Raw genomic sequence first — 22,991 nt, 5'->3', positions numbered from 1 at the left:
CTCCATTTCTAAGTTTCAGGGCCCCTTGTGACAACAGCCCATCTAGTTTCTGTTGAAGCGCATCTCCCCTCCAGGCTCAGAGCCCATATCTGAGACAACATTACTGTGCTCTTACTCAACCAACAGGCTCTTACTCAAATTGCGTCCCTCCTCCTTCAGCCCCAAACTCTCCTATGGCTTATGAACTCATCTTTTCAGTGAGGTCATCAGTAGAGAAATAGAGATTCCAGTTTGGAACCAAACAGGGATACAAGCCAAAGTCACTAAACCTGCTTCCTAGAAACATCTTGGTCTACCTGCCACACTCTAGAGAGGATTAGGGCTCAGAACTTTTAGAGTCCATGAGGTCTGGGTGCCAAAAGACCATCATGTTTCAGACGTGTTCTTTGTGGAATACCTGGGAAATAATCCATCAATTATATATTATTTCTGTAGGGGAAGGTGTCTCAGATTCTAAGCAGTAAACTTAAAAATAAACTTTATGGAACCTGCATATTTATAAGTTAGGGCTTTTGTTGGTTTTTAGAAGATATGATTCAGAGAACTACTTGGAGCCATTAAAATAATAAAAATAACTAGTATTAGATAGCAATGTTTACTAAGCATGTTCACACTTACCTGCACTTCTGAATTCCAGAATAACTTTATGAGGATGGCAGTATTATCCTCAGTTTATAAATGAGGATAATTTATAAACTTCAGCCCCAAACTCTCCTATGGCTTAGAAAAATGTATGGCTTATCCAAAGCTGCATGATCAGTAACAACTCAAGTTAGGTCCATACTTCCTGAAGCTTTTCACTTCCTGTGGTTGTCTAGCTTAATCCTGGATGGACTTGAAAAATGTATGGACTGGCTTTATTTCTTGCTCTCTGATAGTGTTACTCTAACTTTACTTTTTGACAGTATGAAAATCAAGCTCTCATGTTTGGAAAATGGGGCACCTCTGGATTAGTGGGACGTCATAAGTTTTCTGATGTCACAGGAAAAATAAAACTCAAGAGGGAATTCTTTTTGCCTCCAAAAGGATGGGAATGGGAAGGAGAGTGGATAGTTGATCCTGAAAGAAGGTAAGTTTTTCATTCTCTGAGAAAAAAAAAAAAAAAAAGGGATGGCAGTGAAACCTTTCCTTAGAAATTGCTAAATGGGTTGTCTCCATCATTATTCTTCAGGACATTTATAAAATACCTGCTGAGCAGGAGTAAGTCCACAGAAATTCATAAAAAATTAAAAGATGTCATCAATGTCCCATAAGACAGACAAGTATAAAAAGTACCTGATAAATGACAATTATCACAATTTATTATGTGTGAATGTGCCAAGCAGTGTGTTGAGCACCAACACCATTTTAGTTTTAACTACATCCTTACCAAATAGGTTGAGGCAAGAATTGTGAAGAGCCTGGGGTTTTACATTATTTGCACCAACCTGCTTGCCACAGTTTTATGGATACATGACCCCTCATTCACAGACAAAGAACCTTCTTGCCCAAGCAATAGAAATAGCAGAACATCAACTTTTGCTCTAGATCTCCATGCCCCAGTTCCCACAGGTTGATGTAAGAGGGCCTGATGACATTTGCACTTAATGGTAGATTGCATTGCAGAAGAGGAATCCTGAGCTTAGGGAATCCAAATCTTTTATAATGAACTGTGAACTTGCTGGCCCTTTGCTCTGGGGAGAGACACTATCTTTGCTTTCCAAGCTGTTCCCTATATAAATATCCTTGAAAAGGAAGTCCATAATAAAGGCAATCAGCTCAGCTGCACCTCAGTTGGTAAGATGTGCAGAAATGAAAGCTGTTCATGGAGAGATAAAGTAACTTGTCCAAAGTCACAGAACCTGTAAGTGGTATAGCCAGGGTTGGAAGCTAAGACGAGCCAGGGCATCCAAGTCAGCACTCAACTATTATGCTGGAACATCTGCAAGAAACAGTAGAAGGCAGACATTTAAGGGTGAATCGTAAGGTATGTGAATGATGTCTCAAAACTGTTATTAAAAAGAAAAGAAAGAGTAGGGTCCTGGAGTCTGGAAGAAACTAAAGCCTGATTCTGGAATGTTGCCAATAGCATTAGAACCTGAGCTTGAGTTTGGAGGAAACAAAACTGTAAAGTTGTATTTTAAGGCACCCAACTGGAGTCTGGCCTCTCTGGCACTTGTTTCTTGCCATTGAGTAGCCATTAAGGAGAGAGGGACGTGAGCAAGCCAGCCTGGTAAGAGCCAGTGCTTGCACATCAATGCTTTTGATCCAAGGCAGATCAGATTGCTTCAGGTGGATTTGGGGGGGGGGGGGTTGGTGAGGAGAAGGAAAGTGGGATTTGAATGGCACAGAAAGAACAGTGGGAGGAATTGTGGTTGGAAAAATAAAAGGTCAAAGCATGTAAGGGCTGGATAGGATCCTAGAGGGAGCAGCCAGGGTTTTTATTCTTTCTCTGAGGCCATAAAAGTGAGGGATGAGCCCACTTTATATAAATGGTTGGGATTATTTATTTTTTGATACTTCTCCAGTGCTTGATTCTAGAGGAGGATACAGAAGGAGAAGATGCAGAGATAGTAAAGAAAAAAGAATCCTCATTTGAGTTGGTTACCCGGCAGAAAGCTAGAATCAAACCTTTGTGTTTCTTCTGTGGGTTTTAAAAAATGCTTCCAAATCCAAGAGGAAAACTGGCAAGATAGAGTTATTATGGATTACTCCAGGGTCCAAATGGAGTTTGGAGTCTTAAATGACTTGGTTTGGCTGTCAACTTAGGAATCATGGAGAGCATTGAAACTCCTCCCTTCAATTTGTGTTGCATAGATCAAGCAATCCATGAGTCCATATTTCCACTCTTGGCTTTATGACCGTCTCCACTCCATTTTTTAAAATAGGAGGGATACAAAGAAATGATTCCCCATCCTTTGAACTGTTAGCCAAAAGTTTCACTGAGAAAAAGCTGAACAGCCCTGTATTTCTGAAACAGAAATGGAAGGCGCTGTCTGGGATCCCTATGAGAAGCTGCCCACAACAGTTTTCCTTGTCCTCACCCTAATTACTAAGAAGGAGAAATCACACTCATCTGAGCTCTCTGCAATTTAGGTCTGGTTGTTTCAGCAGGCCCTTTCTCCAAGGAATTGCAAAATCTGATAGTTCAAGTGGGAGTTTGGAGCAGAGAGCCCACAGGGTCAAACAGGGAGGGAACTGGTACCATTCCCAGGGTGTAGGTGCCTCCCCACCATTGGCAATAACTGGGATTGCGGGTTACCCTTTCTCCTTGATAACACGAGTGCTTGCCTGCCTGCAGCTTACTGACTGAGGCCGATGCTGGTCACACAGAGTTCACAGATGAAGTCTACCAGAATGAGAGCCGTTACCCCGGAGGCGAGTGGAAACCCGCAGAGGACACGTACACTGATGCGGTGAGCTGCCTGCTCTCCAGAGGACTCCTCATGTGTCATCTCTAAAGCACAAGCTGCTGGGAACCCACCACCCCAGGCTTGGGCTTCACCCTCTTTTTATACATCTTCTGTCCCCAAATAGTCTTCCCTTCACAATTTAACTGGCACTGCTGCACGATCCTTACTTCTGCAGAAAAGAAATGGGACCTAGGTCACTAGATGTTGCCACGTGGTGATGTGTAGGTTGCACAGATTTTTAGGCTAAATATTCATCTATCATTTAATTAGTTTTTAAAGCTGTAACAACATGCTCGTGTCTTTTTAAACATTCAAACATTTTTAAAGAAAACCAAGATGAGTTCTTCTCCCTGACTAGTATCTCCCCAAAGGTAACCATTGAAAGCCATTTTCTGTTCATACGCAATTGTATAACTTCTTTTTTCCTCACCTGAATGAAATTGTGTTGTATACACAGTTCTACAACTTGATTTTTCACATAATAATATATCTTGGTCAGCTTTCAATATCAATACATATATATTATGAGCTTTAAAAAAAATGCCTCTAGGGTATTTTATTATATACACCTGCTATACTTAATTTAGCTAAATCTCCTTCTCATAGGCCTGTAGGGTGTGGAAATGGGGTGTTGTTTTGTTTTGTCTGGTTTTCATAAACCATGTGACAGTGAATTGACAGGTGACAGGGGAATTCATTGTATCATATTTGCACATGCACATAACATAATTTGATCAATCATTCCCCAGAACCTTCCCTTTCTTTCTTCCTTCCTAGATCCTCTTGCTTTAACTCTACTGATGTCCCTTCTATTATTGTTATTGCTTTAATTGTTGCATTATAATTTTATATATATGAATACGTATACACATACGTGGGATTCATTGTGGTCAGTTCAAACATGAACATAGCATAGTTTGGTAGATTTCTTTCCTCAGTACTCTGCATACCCTCCCTCCATTTCTATCCCTCTCCCTTCCTCTACTCTATTTTAATGAGATGCCCCCCATTCTCTCCTTGTCTCTCTCTCTCCCTCTCTCTTACTTCCACATACATTTTTATTTACTTAAGAAGGTTTACCTCTAAGAAAGATCTTGGATTTGCTTGGTAAAAATTTAAATTCATGTAAGATTTTTATAAACATTGCTAAATTGCTTTGCAAAGAGGTTGCATAAACGTGTTCCCAGCAGCAGTGTGAGAAGACATTGCCCAAACACTCACATCCCACTGTGTCAGCTTTGCCAGTATGTGAATAGAATGCACGGCGGTTGTTTCAGTTTCCAGTTTGTTAATTTAAAGTGAAGCTGAGTGTTTGCCCATGTTTATGGGCCACCTTTATTTTCTTTACTTATGAACTTTCTTTTTCATGATTCTTTTAGTTTCTATATAAACTTAAGTCAATATTTTATATAAACTTTGCTCAGTCTTACATGATTGTGAACCTCCGTAGCATTTTCCTGTACTTGAAAACAAGTGTCTTCAATGTCTGATCCATCCTCTGATGGGTTCTTTCCTGTAGAACCCCCCATAAAAATCAGTTGTGCCATTTCAGAGTTGAACCATGTGAAATTGCTATTCTTTATTTATTTTTATGTGGTACTGAAGATCGAACCCAGTGCCTCACATGTGCTAGGTAAGCGCTCTACCACCGAGCTACAACCACAGCCCTCAAACAACTAATTTTTATGTAGCAATTGTGCATTAATAAAGATTGGATATTTTTCTGAGCTAAATGAATCTCTAAGATAGTATCTATGTAAACATATGGATACATAGTAAAGTCTAAGAAAACGTACCTTTGTATCTTATTACCACTCTCTCTCTCTTTCTTTATTTTATTTATTTGAAGAATGGTGAAAAGGCAGCATCGCCCGCTGAGTTGACTTGTCCTCCAGGCTGGGAGTGGGAAGATGATGCATGGGTATATGACATAAATCGAGCAGTGGATGAGAAAGGTAACATTTTGCATCTATTTAGCTGAATGCAGGTTAACCAGAGTAAGGGTTTCTTGAGAGGAAAGTCCTTCTTCTGCTCATCTATGACAACCCCAGTATGTGCTGCTATCTGTGACTATTCAGATGCAGAATCTAAGGAATAAGCAAATATCTTAGCAGGTGTTGGGTGCGAGATGTTAAGAGTGAAAAATAGCAGGTGCTAGGGGATCAACTAGTTAGGCTTTAAGATACCTGGGGATCCAGGATGAGAAGTTAGGAGAGAGCTGGGTTTGGATTTTCTCTGTCCTAATCATATTTCATGATCTTCATGGGAACATAACACTCAGGGTCCCCAGATCAGAAAAGAGAACTGTAAAATGCCTTAAAAGTCATCATATTCAGAAATAGGGTAGATTATTGACATAGCTTCAATTAATAATAGCGTTTATCTTTTTCTATGAAGAGTAATTCTAAGTTGAATTATCAAGAGAGAAAATTTGTTTTTCTTATAAAAAGGCATACAGCATAGAAAGGACTGGCATTGATGTAGAAGATTTCAAATAAAAATTGAAGTTCTTTATTGGTCTTGATGCTCACATCTGATCTTATAGTTACCATTGATTAAGTAATACCAGCATGCTAAACATGATCCTGGTGTTTTGTACACATTACTTTGATTGTTTAAAAATAACCCTATATAAAGGTATATTTTACCTGTATGATGCAGAAACTGGGCCATAGACAGGTTTGTTTAGCAAGTTTCAAGAAACTTAATAAACAGCCAGCACATGGGAAGTCCTGGGATTGAACCCAGGGCATGGAACTACACAGTCCACACCCTTATTCTGTGCCCCTCTGCTCCTTGAGCTGCGCTTTATTCTTAGGTGCACTCATTTCTCATGAGTGACTGGAGCATGCAATGGAGGAGAACCCCGTGGCCACCATGGAGGGTGCCAGGGAATGAGGCTGCTTCAGTTAGGCTAAGTTGCAACATGTGAAAGCAGCACACCAGTCATGATAGCAGAAAGCATGTGGGGGCAGAGGGAGTGGATGTTTCTGGAAGCTTACTTGGAGATCTGGTAAATGAATCTCTTTTGAGAAACTGAAAAAAAACAAAAAAACAAAAAAAACCTCTGTTCCAGGCTGGGAGTATGGCATTACCATTCCTCCTGATAATAAGCCCAAATGCTGGGTTGCAGCAGAGAAAATGTATCACACTCATAGGCGGCGAAGGCTGATCCGAAAACGCAAGAAAGATTTAACACAAACAGCTTCAAGTACTGCTAAGGTAAGAGGAGCAATAGGGGCAGGAGATGGGATGTGGATAGGGGTAGGCGTTGCCTTCCACACAATTGAGTTTCAGTGGATGAGGCTCCTTCTAAGAACTATTTGCAAATCAAGGGTCTGAGGTGCTCCAGGGTTCTCCAAGTGCCCCTACCCCCGGATAGCACCATCATCATTGCCTGGGAATTTGCTACAACTTCTTCACCCCAAACCTACTTCTTTAGAAATCTCTGGGGGAGGACCCAGCAATCTGTATTTTGACAAGTCCTCCAAATGATTCTGTGGTAAGCTAAATGTTGAGAATAGCTATGACAGTAGTGATAGACACTGAAATTATTCACAGAATAGCATAGTAGTGGCAATAGCTCAGAACTTGGAACAAGATGCAGAAAGATTCAAATCCTGACTGTCTTTCTCATCTGCAAAATGGGAATACTATCTATACCTATGTAATTAGGGTATTATAATGCTTCAAATGGAATAGTAATATCAGAACAATAATAAATGACATGTTTTATGTGCCTTCTACAATGCAAGGTACTGAATATACATCATCTACAATCTGTAAGCTCTGGATTTCATGCCCGTTTTACAGATGATCTTCACAGAGATGAAATAGACTTCCTCTAGTCATGTGTCTAGTAAGTGTCAGAGTTGGTGTTAAACAGGATTTTCGACACTGAAATGTCAGCTACCTGAAGGCAAAGGCCCCGTCCGTCTTTTTCTTAATTGCTTTCTCTGACTTTAACACAATCCCTGTCAGGTAGCAGGTGCTCATATTTGTTGAATGAATAGAATAAAACATTGAAAAACGACATTATTTATGTATAAAATAGTGTTTAAGCTTAAAAATACTAAGTAGTTGTTACAGATGTAGTATATTCTGACCTATCATTTAATTATGAGTTCAGCAAGACATTTATTGAAACCTTGAGGAGGGGGTCTGTCATTTTTCCCCTCTGTATATAAGATTGAGATAATAACGTTTTCCAAACGATAGCACAATAATACTTTCTAATGACCTGATGAAGTGAAACAATACAAAGCAATTTGAGAAAAAATCCACTTGCTTTACCCCATCCCCAGGTCCCAGTGAGGAGCCCCTCCATGCATTTCTTGTTAGTTAGTTTGTTTTTGCAGTTCTGGGGATCAAACCCAGGGCCTGGCACATGCCAGGTATATGTCTGACACTGAGCTACATCTGCAGACCAAGGTGCCCCTCCTATGGTATATCCACCACATGCCAACATTTCTTTGCACTTTAATTGTCTAGTTTTCTCTCTATATTGTCACAGTCCATCAGCTCTGCAAGAGCAGAGATCCTATTTTGTTCTTGGCTGTATCCCTGGCTTCTACCATATGCTTGACAGAGTGGATTTTTATTACTACATATTTTCCGATTGACAAAATAACCTGCTTTTTCAATATAAGGAATATAGTTACTATCCTTAAATGTTTTACCTCTGTTTTAGGCCATGGAAGAATTTGAAGACCGAGAGGGATGGGAATATGCTTCTTTAATTGGCTGGAAATTTCACTGGAAACAGCGTAGTTCAGATACTTTTCGCCGCAGACGCTGGAGGAGAAAAATGGCTCCTTCGGAAACACATGGTGCAGCGGCCATCTTTAAACTTGAAGGCGCCCTTGTAAGTAATCAGTAGCCAAAGCCCAAATAATATAGAAAATATATTAGTGTTGGGTACAGCACCACCAATTCCATGGAGGTGCCTGTAACCCCAGAGGAATAAGACTACAGATAGGTTGAGGGAAAGTCACACATCCTAGGTGTCCAATATTCTTCTAGAATGACTAGACTATTAACATGCGAAAGGTTCCAAGAAATACTACTGTAGACACATCTATTCCACCTAGCATTTTTCAAATATATCTGTTCTAGAACCGTTTGTTCAGGTAACATCTATTAACATCCAAGGCACAAGTTGCTTGGCTCATCCCTTGGAAATTGCAACTGTCCACCCAACCAAGGTTAAATATACACATGTGAAGGAACAGAGGAATGGCTCACAAAATTTGAAAACAGTTCAGATAGAAGCACAATAACAATAATATGCAGGGATCTAAAAAGAAAAAAAAAAGTAGGCAGGTGGAAAGAATGAATAAGATAATAGCAATGGATGATCTAAAACAATATGGCGGCAAAAACCCATCTCCAAACATAGCTGGGTTTTTTATTTCTGTACTGTGACCCCACTATATTCTTCTGCTGTTTTCTCTACCTCCTTTCATCCTTTTATTTTACTTCCATATTTCCCCCTGTTTTCCCTTGCTTTCAGCAGCAGGGTTTGGTAGACCTGAACTTGAGACACAGGGGACTTTGACCTCCTGCTCTCTTGCACTCCAGCTAAGTGATTGGGGAAGTCACTTGCTGTCCTGCATTTAATTCATCTTCAACAATGGGGTGATTGAATGATGAAATCTCTTTTTAAAGCCACAAATCTATTTGTGATTCTTGACTCTTGGTTGTTTGTTTTTAGACCATGTTAACTGATTTTTCTGCCTCCTACTTCAGGGTGCAGACACCACTGAAGACGGAGATGAGAAGAGCATGGAAAAGCATAAGCACACCGCCACCACGGTGTTTGGAGCAAACACTCCCATTGTTTCTTGCAATTTTGACAGTGAGTTTTAAATGTGTCTTTGTGAATTCTGCTTCTAAGGCTTTTATCTCAAAGAAACTTTTCTAATCACTAAATATCTATAAAAATCTCTTTCTGAGAACATAACTTCAATTTCATCCCGTGATGAAAAGGAGTTTTTTTTAATATAGTTTTAAAAACTGTATCATATTTGGGATGAAGGGTGATCAAATTGCTGATTTTAACATGTCTGTCCATAGCTATTCATTCAATTTTGTACATACTCCAAATTATTATTTGATTAGGAAAGAAGTTTCAAAGTTTAAATATAGGTTAGTTTCAAAAGTACCTTCAGGAATTTCGGAAGGAGGCAGAACTACTCTATAAAAATAATAGCAAATACATAGGCCTTAGCATGCACCAGGAACTGTAAATACAGCAGCTCATTTAATTCTCATAACAACCCTTGAAGGTAGGTGCTGTCATTGACTCCATTTTGCAGATGAGGGAACCATTGTACAGGATGATCAATAACTTGCTCAAGGTCTTGAGGCCTATAATTACTAGAGACAAGATTTGAACTCAAGCATTCGGGGTCTCAGAATTCAAATTCAATTACAGTGTTCCTCTTTCCCTCTCAAATCATGTGTTCTTGTGTGTGAGGGAGCTGTGTATGTGCATTAATATAATAATAAAGAGCAGGAGTATATGGATTTTGAAATGTAAAAGAAACTTTTGGTAGATAACTGTATTTCTATCTGGTGCTCAATTAATGCAGATAGCCCTATTTTTATAACTGCTGAAGACCCACTCTCGTTTTAAAAGTCTGTATTCTGACAAAGAGTAACCCCAATTCAGGCCTTGTACAACGGGAATAATGTTTTCCTAATTGACACCCGTGTTGGGCAAGCTGTACTATTTTTTTAAAAATGGAATAGTTCCCCCCTTCTCCATGAAATATACTGTTCTGAGACACCCCAGTGGATGCCTGAAATTGCAGATAGTACTAAAACCTAAATTACACTAACTTTTTTCTTATACATGTATGCCTATGATAAAGTTTAATTTATAAATTAAGCAGAATAAAATGTTTATAACAGTAACTAATAATAATATAGTATAATTAAAACAATGTATTACAATAAAATTGATATCACTACTCTTATTCTTTGGAGCCATTATTAAATATAATAAAAGGTACTTAACATAAGCAAGGCAATATTGATATCAGGACAGTCACTGATCATTGAGATAGATACTAACAAGTGGGCAATGTATACAGGATGGAAACAGTGGACAAAGGGATGATTCACAATCCAGTTGGGATGAAGCAGGATGATTCAAGATTTCATCACACTGCTTAGAATGGCATGCAATTTAAAACTTGTGAATTGTATACTTCTAGAATTTTTCATTTAATATTTTCAAACAATGGTTTTCAGTGGTAGGCCACTGAAACTGTGGAAAACAAAACCACAGATCAGGGAGACTGATAAATTTTATTTTACCGAAAGCAGGACTACTTTCAGGGGAACACATCATCACTATTATGTGTGCTCTTTACTCTAGGAGGCTACATCCAAGTGACCCACTTCTTCAAAACATGTATCACCTCCAAAATATTCCAGGAAAAAAAAAAAGCCAGAATACAGTGTTATAGTTCTTGTATGTAATCTCCATCTTGTTCTTTTCAGGAGTCTATGTCTACCATCTGCGCTGCTACATCTATCAAGCGAGAAACCTCATGGCTTTAGACAAGGATAGTTTTTCAGGTAAGGGAAAGTAAACCAAAAACCCATGCCACACATAATTACACAGCCACTCCTTTTCATCAAGTGGATGTTTTCTGTCATTTCTAACAACAACAAAAAACCATTTTGTGTTGCAACTAGTTTGGTGTAGTGGAGGTAAACTGCTCACTCATTAGATAAAGAATTCCTGAGTGCGGGAGACACACAGGAGATGCATGGCCCTTTAATGCAAATAACACCTGATTAATTAAAAGCACCAAGAAGAGCAATTTCTGCTTTCTATTTTTACACCTGGGTGTATTTTTATCCCTGGGCCCTTGGTTGATTGGTAAATTAAGATCCTTTATGTTATTTGTAGCTCCCTCTCAAGGTGACAAGAAGAGCACACATTTACCCATCTGTCTATGTAGCATCAGGATTTCATCACTGTGGAGTCCCTTTTGACCTCCTCCGCTACCTGCTCCTTAGTCCAACACCATGAAATCATAAGGCTAGCTGGGTCAGGTGGCATACACCTGTAATCCTAGTGCCTCTCGGTGGGAGGATTGCAAGTTTGGGAGGATCACAGCCTAGGCAAATTAGAGAGATCTTGTCTCCAAAATAAAAAAATACAGGTCCTGGGGATGTAGCTCAATGGTAGAGTACCCCTGGATCCAATCCTCCATATCAAAAAATAATAATAATGATAATATATAAGCTGGGTACGATGGTGCACACCTGTAATAAGGGACTCAGGAGGCTGAGGCAGGAGGATCATGAGTTTAAAGCCAGCCTCAGCAATTTAGCAAGACCTTAAGTAACTCAGTGAGACCCTGTCTCTAGACAAAATATAAAAAAGGGCTGGGGATGTAGCTCAGTGGTTAAGTACCCCTGGGGTCAGTCCCTGGTAATAATAATAACATATGAGGTTAAGCATCCTTCACACTGAAACCCTGGGTGATTGTGTTGCCTTTGGCCTAGTTATAAGGGGAAGGTTGTTGGGAGGGGTTGAGGACTTTCCTGCCTTTGGATTTGTGCTCTTGGCCCTGAAGCTGTGATTGTTCCCAGGGCCATCCTGGGCTATCAGGAAGCATTCTACTTTGGGACTTGAGGCTCAGCAGAGCTTCCCTGTATCCGCGATGGAAACAGTGTTTAAATCATTTTCCCTACACTCCAGTGCCCTCACATTAGTTCTGGACTGCATTCCAAGCAGAATATTAACTAAAATATGTTAAGGAATAAATTAGTTATCCCTACACTGTTATACACAGCTCCAAAATGGTTTGGGGGGACATTTTCAAATATTGTCCACCAGGGGGCACTCCATCACTAAAAGTAAAAGTTCGAATTCTTGCAAAATTCTTGACCAAAGTTGCATAAAACTCTAAGCAGTTTGAGATGTGTAAGATCCACCATCAGGGCAAAAGCAAATAATTTCATTCATAGAATGATAGCTGCCTGCGATACTAAAAACAAAGCACCATTTGACATATATAAGAGCTTCAGGTAAAACATTATTTTTATTTATTTGTTTTATTCTTTGAGTTGGGATCTTGCTATGTTGCTCAGGCTGACCCTGAACTCCTGGGTTCAAACCATCTTCCCATTTTGGCCTCCCAAGTATCTAGGACTACCGGCACATGCCATTGTGCCCTGCACTTACACATTATTGCTCCAATAGGTGAGCCTCCAGCAACTATAAAATGGGTTGCTGTGATTATTTATCATGTATGAAGACACAGATTACTTTTTTGCACATAAGATTTCTTTCCCTGCATTTTCTAGTACATGGAAACAAAGCTTTCTACTACCATAAATTGTAAATGCTATGCACATCTGAGTCTTTCTTTTTTACTACTACATTCTTGAGCCCTGGCACTCAATAAATATTTGCTGAATAAATGGATTAGCAGTGAGAGTAGAAGCAATGATGGTAACTGGCTTTTGTCAGTTGTACCATCTATGATGAGCTCTCTCCTAAGCAGTTTACATTTTTTTACTCCATATCATCCTTTGAACACTATGAAGCAGTTACTACTTTTATTATATGGAGGAGGGAACCAAATTTAGGAAGGTGAAATACTTTTCCCTGAGATAATATAATGTGGTGGAAGGGTTTGAACCCAGGTGTGTCAGACTACAGGGCCTATGCTCTTAATCATGAGCGTGGAAGATTGTGTGTCCAATTAACCTTGGTGGGGACATACTCCAGAGAGGGAAAATCTTCAGCACATATCAGGGCCTAACATCAACATGACGCCCACTTCTGTCACACCCTGCTCTCCAGAAACCCTATCCCCATGTGGGCGGTGGGAGTTCCTGATGGTTGTATCCAGAGGAAAAGCGTGAGGTTGAGATGAATGATCCTAGGGAGCTAGACTTTCACCATGGCCCCACTTTTATTTCTATTTTAGATCCATATGCTCATGTTTCCTTCCTCCATCGAAGCAAAACCACCGAGATCATCCACTCAACCCTGAATCCCACATGGGACCAAACTATTATATTTGATGAGATTGAAATCTATGGGGAACCCCAAACAGTTCTGCAGGATCCACCCAAAGTTATCATAGAACTTTTCGACAATGACCAAGTGGTAAGTGATTTGGAATTTCTGAAGGACTTGGGGGATGAGGGGGATTTGAAGAGGTGTTTGTTTAGGAATTTGAGGTTTGTTTGTCTTTCCAGGGCAAAGATGAATTCTTAGGACGAAGCATTTGCTCTCCTCTGGTGAAACTAAACTCAGAAATGGACGTCACCCCTAAACTTCTCTGGCACCCAGTCATGAATGGAGAGAGGGCCTGTGGGGACGTCCTTGTGACTGCAGAGCTGATTCTGAGGGACAAGGTACACTGCTTAGAATACTTACGGATGATTCTAGGCACTCCTTGTTTGAACCGAGGGGAGGCACTGACATTCCATGTTTGTTTCACAGGACGGCTCCAACCTTCCCATTCTTCCATCTCAAAGGGCACCAAACCTGTACATGGTCCCCCAGGGTATCAGGCCTGTGGTTCAGCTCACTGCTATTGAGGTACGCCACTCTCTAGGTTTTACTTGATCGAATCAAATGGATGTAGCTACGGAACATGAATCTTTCTTTTAAAGGATGGCATCCTGTGGCACATTTTCTTGCTGTTCTCTAGCTTTCTATAAAATTTTTCCAAAAACTTGAAATATTTCGTCATGGAAATTGAAGACTTGTTAAAGCAACGGGAAGTCAATTCCAACATTATCGAGGGAATCTAGAGTCTTCATCTATTGAGAGCCAGCAGAGCTTTTCAGGTCAGTTAGAGAATTGGGAAAGCAAAGATGGCCCAGGAGAAGGTGCCTGTGTGTGTGCAGGGTGTGGGAGCAGAGAGGACAGTGAGAAGGGAGGAATGGGCACTGGTGACATGTTAGACAATTGGGTCAGATACAGACTGATGGAGCTGACCAGGTAACTTGAAGGACAATGGCGGGCCTGTTCTCAAGGCCTCCCCATCCAGTTATACAGCAGTGACTGAGATTTCCCTTCTCCAGCTGCCTTGCTAGAAGTTCTCAAAGACTGAGGCAGGTAGCTTTAAACAACAGTTCTCATTGTTTAAAGCTTATGTGTCAGATACAGTGTTGAGAAGTTTCCACTTGATCCTCAGCGTAGCCCTGTGATAGATGACACCTTCAGCTCTGTTTGTGAATGAGACAGAGGTAAATTTGTGAGCATTCACTTGGCTCAGCTATAGCGCAGCCAGGGCTTGATTCCTACACTCTGAGCTGCTCTGCTTTTTCTATCAGCTCAGGCAGGAGAAGGAAAAGGGGCAAAACCACTTTCTCTGCATTCTAGGCTTTCTAGGTTAACATTGACAATCACGTTAGGCAAATCTGTACCGACCAATCTTGAAAACTTTACTAGTGAAGTTAAATCGAATTTTTCCTTTAGAACAATATTTCTTAATATGTTGAGTTTCTTTCTCTTCTCTTTAACTTGCTTTCCCAGATTCTAGCTTGGGGCTTAAGAAATATGAAAAACTACCAGATGGCTTCTGTCACATCCCCCAGTCTTGTTGTGGAGTGTGGAGGGGAAAGGGTAGAGTCTGTGGTGATCAAAAACCTTAAGAAGACACCCAACTTTCCAAGCTCCGTTCTCTTCATGAAAGTGGTATGGAATCCAACGCTGCAACAGTGTGTGTTGAGTAGCTGAATTTTATTTGAAATATGAATGTATATCCCCCCACACAGTATATTTATTTCCCAAATTTGACAAACAGAAAACTCCTGCCATGTGTTCAGCTTGTCGGTGACTTTACCCTCTTATATTCTCTCACTCTGTAGTGATGGTTTCTTAAAGCTTCAAACAACTCCAGGGATATGGAGGCATCTGTGACTAATACTTACTAATTTCTCCAGTAAACCTTCCATTTATTCAGTTCTCTATTTATTATAGGCCCTTGGTCAGCTCCTCAAAGGTGGAATATTAACCCCCATTGTGCCCCTACAGAGGCACATGGGCCAGAACCCTCTGGATAGGGACTGTCTGTCTGGGGAAGGGGCAGCTGTGGGGGAATCCCTGGGGGGTGATGGGCCGTTTTCTTGTCAGCTCATGACTGTGTCCCTGGGATGGTACCTTCTTTATTCCATCGCCGTTGCCTATGGTTATTAGAAGTGAGAAGCATCAGAGACATTTCACAGACCTCTACCAGAGACCCTGTATTACTTGGAGCAAGAAGAGGTCACCAGGACTTCTGTTTTTAAAGCAGATAACTTTTACAAAATGAAAAATCTTCCTTTTTTACTTTATTGTATAAAAGAGGTTAAATTCCAGGCATCTTCTTAGCTTGAAGGAATGGAAGGCCTAGAACCTTCCATTTCTTGCCCTACCCCGGTCATTTTCCTGCCCGCGGTGTCTCCAGCACACTGCCCTGGAACACTACAGCCATGTGGCTTAAGCTCTCATTTTATAGATGAAGAAAGTGAGGCTTAGGGGAAACGACTTGTCCAATGTGATAGCAAATATCAGTCTGCATCTTCCATGTGACAGTGACTGTACCCCAATGTCATCCACTGCTGTGGCTCAGTGCTAGGTGAAGGCAGGGGACATTTTTACCCCTCCTCCCTCACTTTGGAGGCAACAAAAAGCTTAACTAGTGTACACAGGAGAACATGGCTAGCAAGTGGCTGGTCAGAGTTTGGACTCAGGTTCTTCCAACTCCAAAGCCCATATCTTGCCCCATAATGCTGCAGATGGGGAGCCATGTAGATGCTTGGAGCCTGAATCCCTGGTCGCCCCTGGGCCACTGCACTCATTCTTGTTCACTCTCCACCCCTCTTCTACCTTCCCCCATCTAGGGTAGTGAGCAGAAAAGCCACTCAGTGAACCCCAGCTTCTATTCTTGTATGAAGTCAGAGATAGAAATTCACCTGAATCACAAGGAGACTCATAGACCAGCCCATGATGGACAACCATCAAGGCCATCAAGGCCCCCAAATTCCAGGAGTGGGCAAGGAAAAGTGAGCCCCTCACTTTGGCCTTGAACTTCTAGGGCTAAAAGACTCTCGGCCACCGTTATTTCCCTTGGAAATTTAGTTTTGTCTCGATCATTTCTAAATCCTGCTCAGGACTTGGCTAGCAGTTGACCAAAGTTCTGGGTTCCTCAGCCTCATACAAATCCCCTCTCAGGAAGCAGAGTACAGGGTCAATGGTAAAGAAAGCCAATTCCACATCCTGTTACCTAAGACAGATAGTGTTATCGTGGGCCAGGTACCATTCTAAGCACTTCACGTATATTAATTACTGGGCATGGGGTGGAGGGTTTTAGAAAGGTTCCTTGAAGTCCTGCAGTCCGTGGTGGCAGAGCCAGCCACTCATCTAACACATAACTCACTAAACTACTTACTCTTAGTCCCTCACGCTGTGCATAGTGGGCAAAAATAATCTGGGTTGGTCCCTTCAGGGAATTTATTAGCAAAGCTGCTCTTGTTGGGTCTTGCAAAAAGAAATGACACCCATTCTTTTGACCCCCAGTTCTTGCCCAAGGAAGAATTGTACATGCCTCCTCTGGTGATCAAAGTTATTGACCATAGGCAGTTTGGGCGGAAGCCAGTGGTCGGACAGTGCACCATTGACCACTTGGACCGTTTTCGCTGTGACCCTTATGCAGGAAAAGAGGATATTGTTCCACAGCTAAAAGGTAAAATGTGAATCTGTAAGTTATAGTTGGGGGCTTGTCATGCATGATCTGATTTAATCTACATGAACCTTCTCGAGATGAGTATTCATTGTCTAGATTCTGCAGAAGAAGAAACGATAGAATTTTCGGTGGACTCTGTAACTCTCCCAAGGAAATGCAGCTAGTTAGTGGTGGAGCAAGATTGGAATCCTGGCCTCGATGTGGGGCCCAAGAAGCATCTTGCCCCTAGACAGACATCAGAGTCTTTTGAGGAAGTGTGAAGCACTTCATGAATTTTTTCTTGACTTTCAAGAAGCAGCCTGGAAACTCTGGGACAACTGTTCCCACATCAGTGAAAGGGATGAAGTAAATTCCTTCAACCTTCCGCAAATGGTTATTTGTTTAAAATTTATTTAAATTTTAATTTAATTAAATTTAAATTTATTTGTTTAAAGTTTATCTGATCTTGGGCCATATAATTAATATGTAAATTATAGAGCAGGGAATAATGCTTTAGATTTCCATAATAAATGATAGTGATATACAATTTGCTATTACCTATTAAATAGTTTATTTCTTTTAGCTTACCATGTGCCCAGGACTGTATTAGAGGATGGGGGTTCAGTCACTTTAGTGCACAAGATCTCAGCTTTGTGAGATTAGAAACCAATGGAGAACTAAAACTAAAACACCCTACACAGACCAATTCTCTTTCAGCTTGCATAGGTTTTTTTTGTTTTTTTTTTTTTAACAGAGCTTCTGAAACTGATCTGCTGTGTGGGTCTAAGTATTCCGTTTCCCTGATTCAAAGAGGTGGAAAAAATCCACAGTCACATTTAAGCAAAATCCTACATGAGTTTATCAAAAACTATTCCAGGCAAAACATTTTATGCTGAATTGATGGTGCCTAAAATTGCAACATTTTTTCATAACAATGAGGCTTGTTGTAACTGAAGAACTTGCTTCATTTGGGATTCCTCAATGGAGAGAAACAATTTGCATAGTATTTTCCCTAATTTTTGTGATAGGTAGTTCTTTGGTCCAAATATGGGAAATCATTAGAAGGTACAAATGTTGCAGACTTTGGTCCCAGAACACTTACGTGGACCGGTTTTTCTCTACTGGTCAAAGGTTGGTTGGCTCCAAGGGAGAGCTCTCCTGGTTAGAGATTAAGGAGGAGTGTGGGCAACACTTCAGAGAGCCCCAGAAGAGGGAAATCTGCTATGTTCTTAAAACCGATGATAGGATAAGACTTGAGGAGTGAACCTTGCCTGGTCTGATACTGGGAGCACACTCAATAACCTCTCTCCCAGGCCTCCAGGTTTTGTTTACATGAGGATGGTAGAGAAATGAAATGTAAGGAAGAACTTGCATTCAGTTATGTTCATGCGTCCCTGCCCCGTGACTCTCATGTTCCATGTTATTACAGTTGTCTAGAGTTACGGGTGAGCTCACCTTGGAAGTATAGAGACTGATTATAAACCTAAGGGTGCCTGCACGTAAAACTACTCAGCAGAGCAACTGCTGTATCATAGATGCTTAATAAGTATTAGTCTTCCCTGTCCCCCACATTCCTCTGAACATTTCTCTGACATTTATTGAGCATCTACTCTTTTCTGGGTTCTTTTGAATGGTTAAAATACAAACTTTAGGGTCAAAAGGACCATCCACTTACTACTAATGGTTTAACCTGAAGCAAATGACCTTCTTTCTCTTAGCTTCAGTTTGTTAGTTGTTAAATCTTTTAAACAGAATTAATGGTAGATATTCTAAAGGATTATTGAGGGATTAAATGAGATCATCTAGGTAAAGTGCTTAGCCCATGCCTGGCACATGGTGAGTACCTAAGAAATGCATCTTCCCTCCCTCCTTTATGCCATATGTCAGCTGCCTGGGTGGCTTAAACAGAAAGTTCTTTTGGCTTGGCAGTGTTTGTTCTGTCTGGGTTTTGGCTTTCTGATGAATGTTTGATTGCCTGATGCCTCTTCAATAAAAGGGAGAGGTGCACCTATCACCCCAACCCTGGCCCACACTGAGCCTCTGGCACCCGCTTTCAGCTGAACCAAACCTGGGGAGCTCAGCAGGGGTCCTGATCCCCAAACCCTGAGTCACAAATACCTGAGGAATTATGCAGAAAGTCAGGTCTTGTGCCTTTTCCCCAGAATATTCTGTGAGGACACTTCAGACCCCAAATATGCAACTGGCCACCATGTTTTCCCTCCCTCACCTCCTCTCTCCTTTCCTCTCTCCCTTCCTGCTCTCATTCCCTCCACTCTCTTCTCCTCTTCTTCTATTATTTTCTTTATTTTGTGTGTCTTATGAACAAATCCCTAGAAAAGAAGGCTCCTTAGGATGTGGGTTTCCTCCCTCACCCTGCTCCCACATCCCATGAAGATATGTATGACACACTGTTCTTTTGAGGGTACTTCCTATGTCTAAGGATTATGCTAATTGTGCAAAGTGAAAGAAAAAAATGGGCCATGTAGTCTTCTAGAAAAAGTCTATAGCCATATTACATTTTGGGGAAAGTGATGGATTGTTGAGTTATTTTCTATGTTCAGATGTGGTCCTCTCCATTCAGAAAGCCTCGTTCAGGAATAAACTCTACCATCCATCCTGTGACTGTTCAACTTGAACTTGGAGGAGAATGTTCACTGCTGTATTTTTCTTAAGTATCTCAGATTATGAACCTATTTGCTTGTAGCCTCCCTTATGACCGCGCCCCCCTGCCGGGATGTCATTGTTGAAATAGAAGATACCAAACCACTACTGGCTTCTAAGGTAGGCTTCAGAACTGACCCTCGGATACTGTCAGTTTTATCTTCCAGATGTCCAAGCATTTGGTGAACTCAGTTAAACAACCATGCAGTGATATTAAAATAATAGTCATGGAACCAATTGATTGAGGACTGAGTAACAGAAAAACATCTGAATCGTGCATTCATCCATAGTTTAGAGGATGTTGTGTAGACTAGTGGCCCTAGGCCCTCACTAATTAGTCACCCAGCATACTTAGAACATTATTCACACCCCGCCCCCACCCCACCCACCAAGAGGGAGAGACACTCAGACACAGACATGGGTGTATTTTCAAACTTCCTGAGATGATTCTGATACATGCATGCAAGTCCGAGAACCGCTGGTGTGGGACCTTCCAAGTGATGCCATTCTCTGGAAAGACAAGTTTCAGGAGTAATTTAACAGCATCACAACATTCAGAAGAACAGAGATACATGAGGCAAACCAGGTTTTTGTTTTGTTTTTCTCCTTCATGAAGCAGAAATGTCATAAATTTAATGTCCCTATTTGTCAGTATAAAGGACACCCGAGACTTTATATTCACTGTGGTTTTGAAGCAGTGAAATAGTTGGAAATAGTCACTCAGTACCCTTTTTAAAACCATTCCAGCCCCTTCCATAAGAAGGAGAAGAAAGAAAATCTTAACCTAGAAAAAGAGAAAACACCGACTTCTTGCTGTTTCTTTTGGCATTTAAGATAAACTCTCACAGCATGTTTTAATATGCAAACTGGCCAAAAAATGCACATGATTGAGCTTTAATATGTTATGACCATAAACAGTGCCTTTAAAAAAATCCACTTCCTTCCCACTATGTTAAACTCACTAGCAGTTGGACCGAATTACATGTGGTCTCCATAGCCAGCGCCATGGCAGCTGTGCATTTGATTCTACTATCTGGAAATTCTGCACGGTCATAAATGACAATATCACATTCTCCATTCCTCAGGGTAAAATGACAATGTCCACTTTGTAAATAGCCCCAGTCAGTCTCAATAGGACAGTAGTAGCCTTGAGATAAGGAAAGCATAAGATATTTAAGATTATTTATGTAGATTTTCATAACTACTCCAGAAAAAAGGCAGTATCAGATCTTGCTCAATAATCTACTTCCAACTTTACCATCTAACGTTTCAGTCAATTATTACTGCATGCTTTCTGGGTGCACAGTAGCCCTAAGTACCACTGGGAGCAAAGAGAAGAATAAGTCAATATTCTAAGTCATTTCTTGACAGTAGTTAACAGATGACTAGGCTACTGTAGCAACCCATCGTGAGAGGTTAGTTTGTAGCATAGCAGGATTGGGGATGGGAGTCGTTCCCGCTGCACAATATGTGACTTTAATCAGCTTGCTCTCCTCAAACCTAGTTGAGGTACACTGTGCTGGTAAGAAAGGATTATTAGAATCTCCTCGGAACACCCGAGCCCACCTGTTCATCCAGGTAGACATTGTACATCCCTGTAAAGTCAAATGAGCAGCGTTGAGCTTTTGGAAGAGCCAATGACAAACTTGCTGATGTCCTGCGTGACACGTATATGTAATGTACATATATTACCACTAACTCAATTCAGGCCTTGTATCTGGGTAAAATGAGGGAGTCGGTCAAAACTAACCATGCTGTTGCTGGGGGCTGGAGACTGTGTCTTTAGGTGACAGCATCATGTTCTGGATACCCATGGCATCACCCTGTGATGTCCATGGGAGCTCTTAACAAGTAGGCTCAGCACTATCATGAGAAATAAGAACCTGGGCAAACTGCTCACGTGCTAGCCAGATGACATGGACATGTCTACATGCCATCTCAACAACTGCCTTCCAATTCCAGTGCTTAAGCAGTATGTCAACAGCACTCAGCAAAATGGCTTCTCCAAGGACAGTGCATGTATGTATGATAAGAAAATGCATGAAGCTGTCTGGGACTGTGGGACTTGATCTGAAGACTCTTATTCTTTCTGATTCTTTCTACTGGTAGATTTTGGAGTGAAAGGTGATCTTTAAACACATAAGATTGTTTTAAGACTAAGGGAAGAATCCCCTGTGCCCTTTAATAATAACTTGACTCTGATTGTGAGGCTCGTGTAGATATAATAAAGTGTTTGTTTCCCACCTGCTGCTTCTGTTACTTTTACAACAAATAATGAGCAAGTGGGCACAAATGAGTCCTCCCATACTAATCCTAGATTTTATAATCATCAACTTGTCTTGAATGATTTTCTTTTAAAAAAAGGAAAAAAGGCACACACTCTTCTTTGAAGCAGTTTGGTATAACTGAAAATAATGTGATTAAACAGACTCAGACATCGAAATTCGGGAACCAATAAGTGTGTAAAAGTAGTTTTGGTAAAGAAACCCCCTCTCTCCAAAATCTCAGTCAGCTGTGATGATTTAACCCTTCATCCTGCTTTGGAATGAATCTAATAAAAAGGATTGACACATCTATCTTTCTCTCTGACACTCTTAGTAATTCTGTTGTGTGGGACAAAACTCAACCTGGACGTGCAGAAGGGAAACCTGCGGAAACCTGGTAGTCCTCTCACACAGCACGGTGGGAAGTGCCTCTAGCAACAAGTTGTTCTCTCCACATGCTAGAAATTAACTTGAAGTTAGGATTTCTGAAAGGGAATCTAATTAGCATTTCTTCAAACTGCCCCTGAGAGTGAGCTTAGCTAATGTCCCAGAAGGTGCCAAGAAAGAACTCAAGTTCCTACATTCTAGTTTTCTCTTCTCACATCTCCTGGATGTGCCTCTAGATCAGGGGTGAAATCTCCATGCAAAACTCAAGTGGAAAGATTTGGCCAATGAGAAACTTGACATCCTCATATTAGAACAATTCTGATGAATGAGCACTTATTTGGTGCTATAACATAGGTACGGGGGCGGGAACAAGAAAAAGGTACCTACATGATAATATTGCAATCACACACATCTGTGACGGGAGAGTTGTTGAAGGGATGAGAATTAGAATTAGACCAGGTTGGGGACATACTTCAGGTGCTAAGTGGAATGAAAGGTTTGGGGCAGGAAGATGAGCAGCTGCACAACTCTCTCCTGAGCTGACCATTCTCACAGACTGTGAGACTGTCCAACTTCTCTGAAAACATGCAAAAGAG

At 40.9% G+C, this 22,991-nt stretch overlaps 1 protein-coding gene and 1 long non-coding RNA gene across 7 annotated transcripts in view; one reads left to right on the top strand and one right to left on the bottom strand.

Moving 5' to 3' along the window:
* Myof (myoferlin) overlaps positions 1–22,991 on the top strand; it is a 148,681-nt gene that overhangs the window by 97,679 nt on the left and 28,011 nt on the right. For 3 of the 5 annotated variants that reach the window (XM_048801765.1, XM_015500130.2, XM_048801766.1), the window contains 13 exons: positions 906–1,069; positions 3,281–3,395; positions 5,242–5,347; positions 6,469–6,614; positions 8,083–8,256; positions 9,141–9,249; positions 10,902–10,979; positions 13,352–13,533; positions 13,626–13,784; positions 13,873–13,971; positions 14,914–15,075; positions 16,939–17,104; positions 19,788–19,864. In XM_048801765.1, the coding sequence (XP_048657722.1) occupies positions 906–1,069; positions 3,281–3,395; positions 5,242–5,347; positions 6,469–6,614; positions 8,083–8,256; positions 9,141–9,249; positions 10,902–10,979; positions 13,352–13,533; positions 13,626–13,784; positions 13,873–13,971; positions 14,914–15,075; positions 16,939–17,104; positions 19,788–19,864 (1,737 nt within the window). Of the gene's footprint in view, positions 1–905; positions 1,070–3,280; positions 3,396–5,241; positions 5,348–6,468; positions 6,615–8,082; positions 8,257–9,140; positions 9,250–10,901; positions 10,980–13,351; positions 13,534–13,625; positions 13,785–13,872; positions 13,972–14,913; positions 15,076–16,938; positions 17,105–19,787; positions 19,865–21,706; positions 21,764–22,991 lie in introns of all 5 variants that reach the window. The other 2 variants (XM_048801763.1, XM_048801762.1) reach the window with 1 other exon arrangement.
* LOC125616437 lies at positions 373–22,830 on the bottom strand. 2 transcript variants are annotated; one of them, XR_007347067.1, is made up of 3 exons: positions 22,694–22,830; positions 11,404–11,411; positions 373–384 (listed from the first exon to the last, which is right to left on the bottom strand). It is a non-coding gene; the product is annotated as an uncharacterized LOC125616437 (long non-coding RNA). The 2 variants fall into 2 exon arrangements; XR_007347068.1 differs by having other exon boundaries at positions 22,611–22,746.

Source organism: Marmota marmota, unplaced genomic scaffold (genome assembly GCF_001458135.2).
Source record: "Marmota marmota marmota unplaced genomic scaffold, marMar, whole genome shotgun sequence".
Lineage (NCBI taxonomy): Eukaryota > Metazoa > Chordata > Mammalia > Rodentia > Sciuridae > Marmota > Marmota marmota.
The sequence above is the reverse complement of the archived record's forward strand: the minus strand, read 5'-3'. Positions and strand labels throughout refer to the sequence as shown.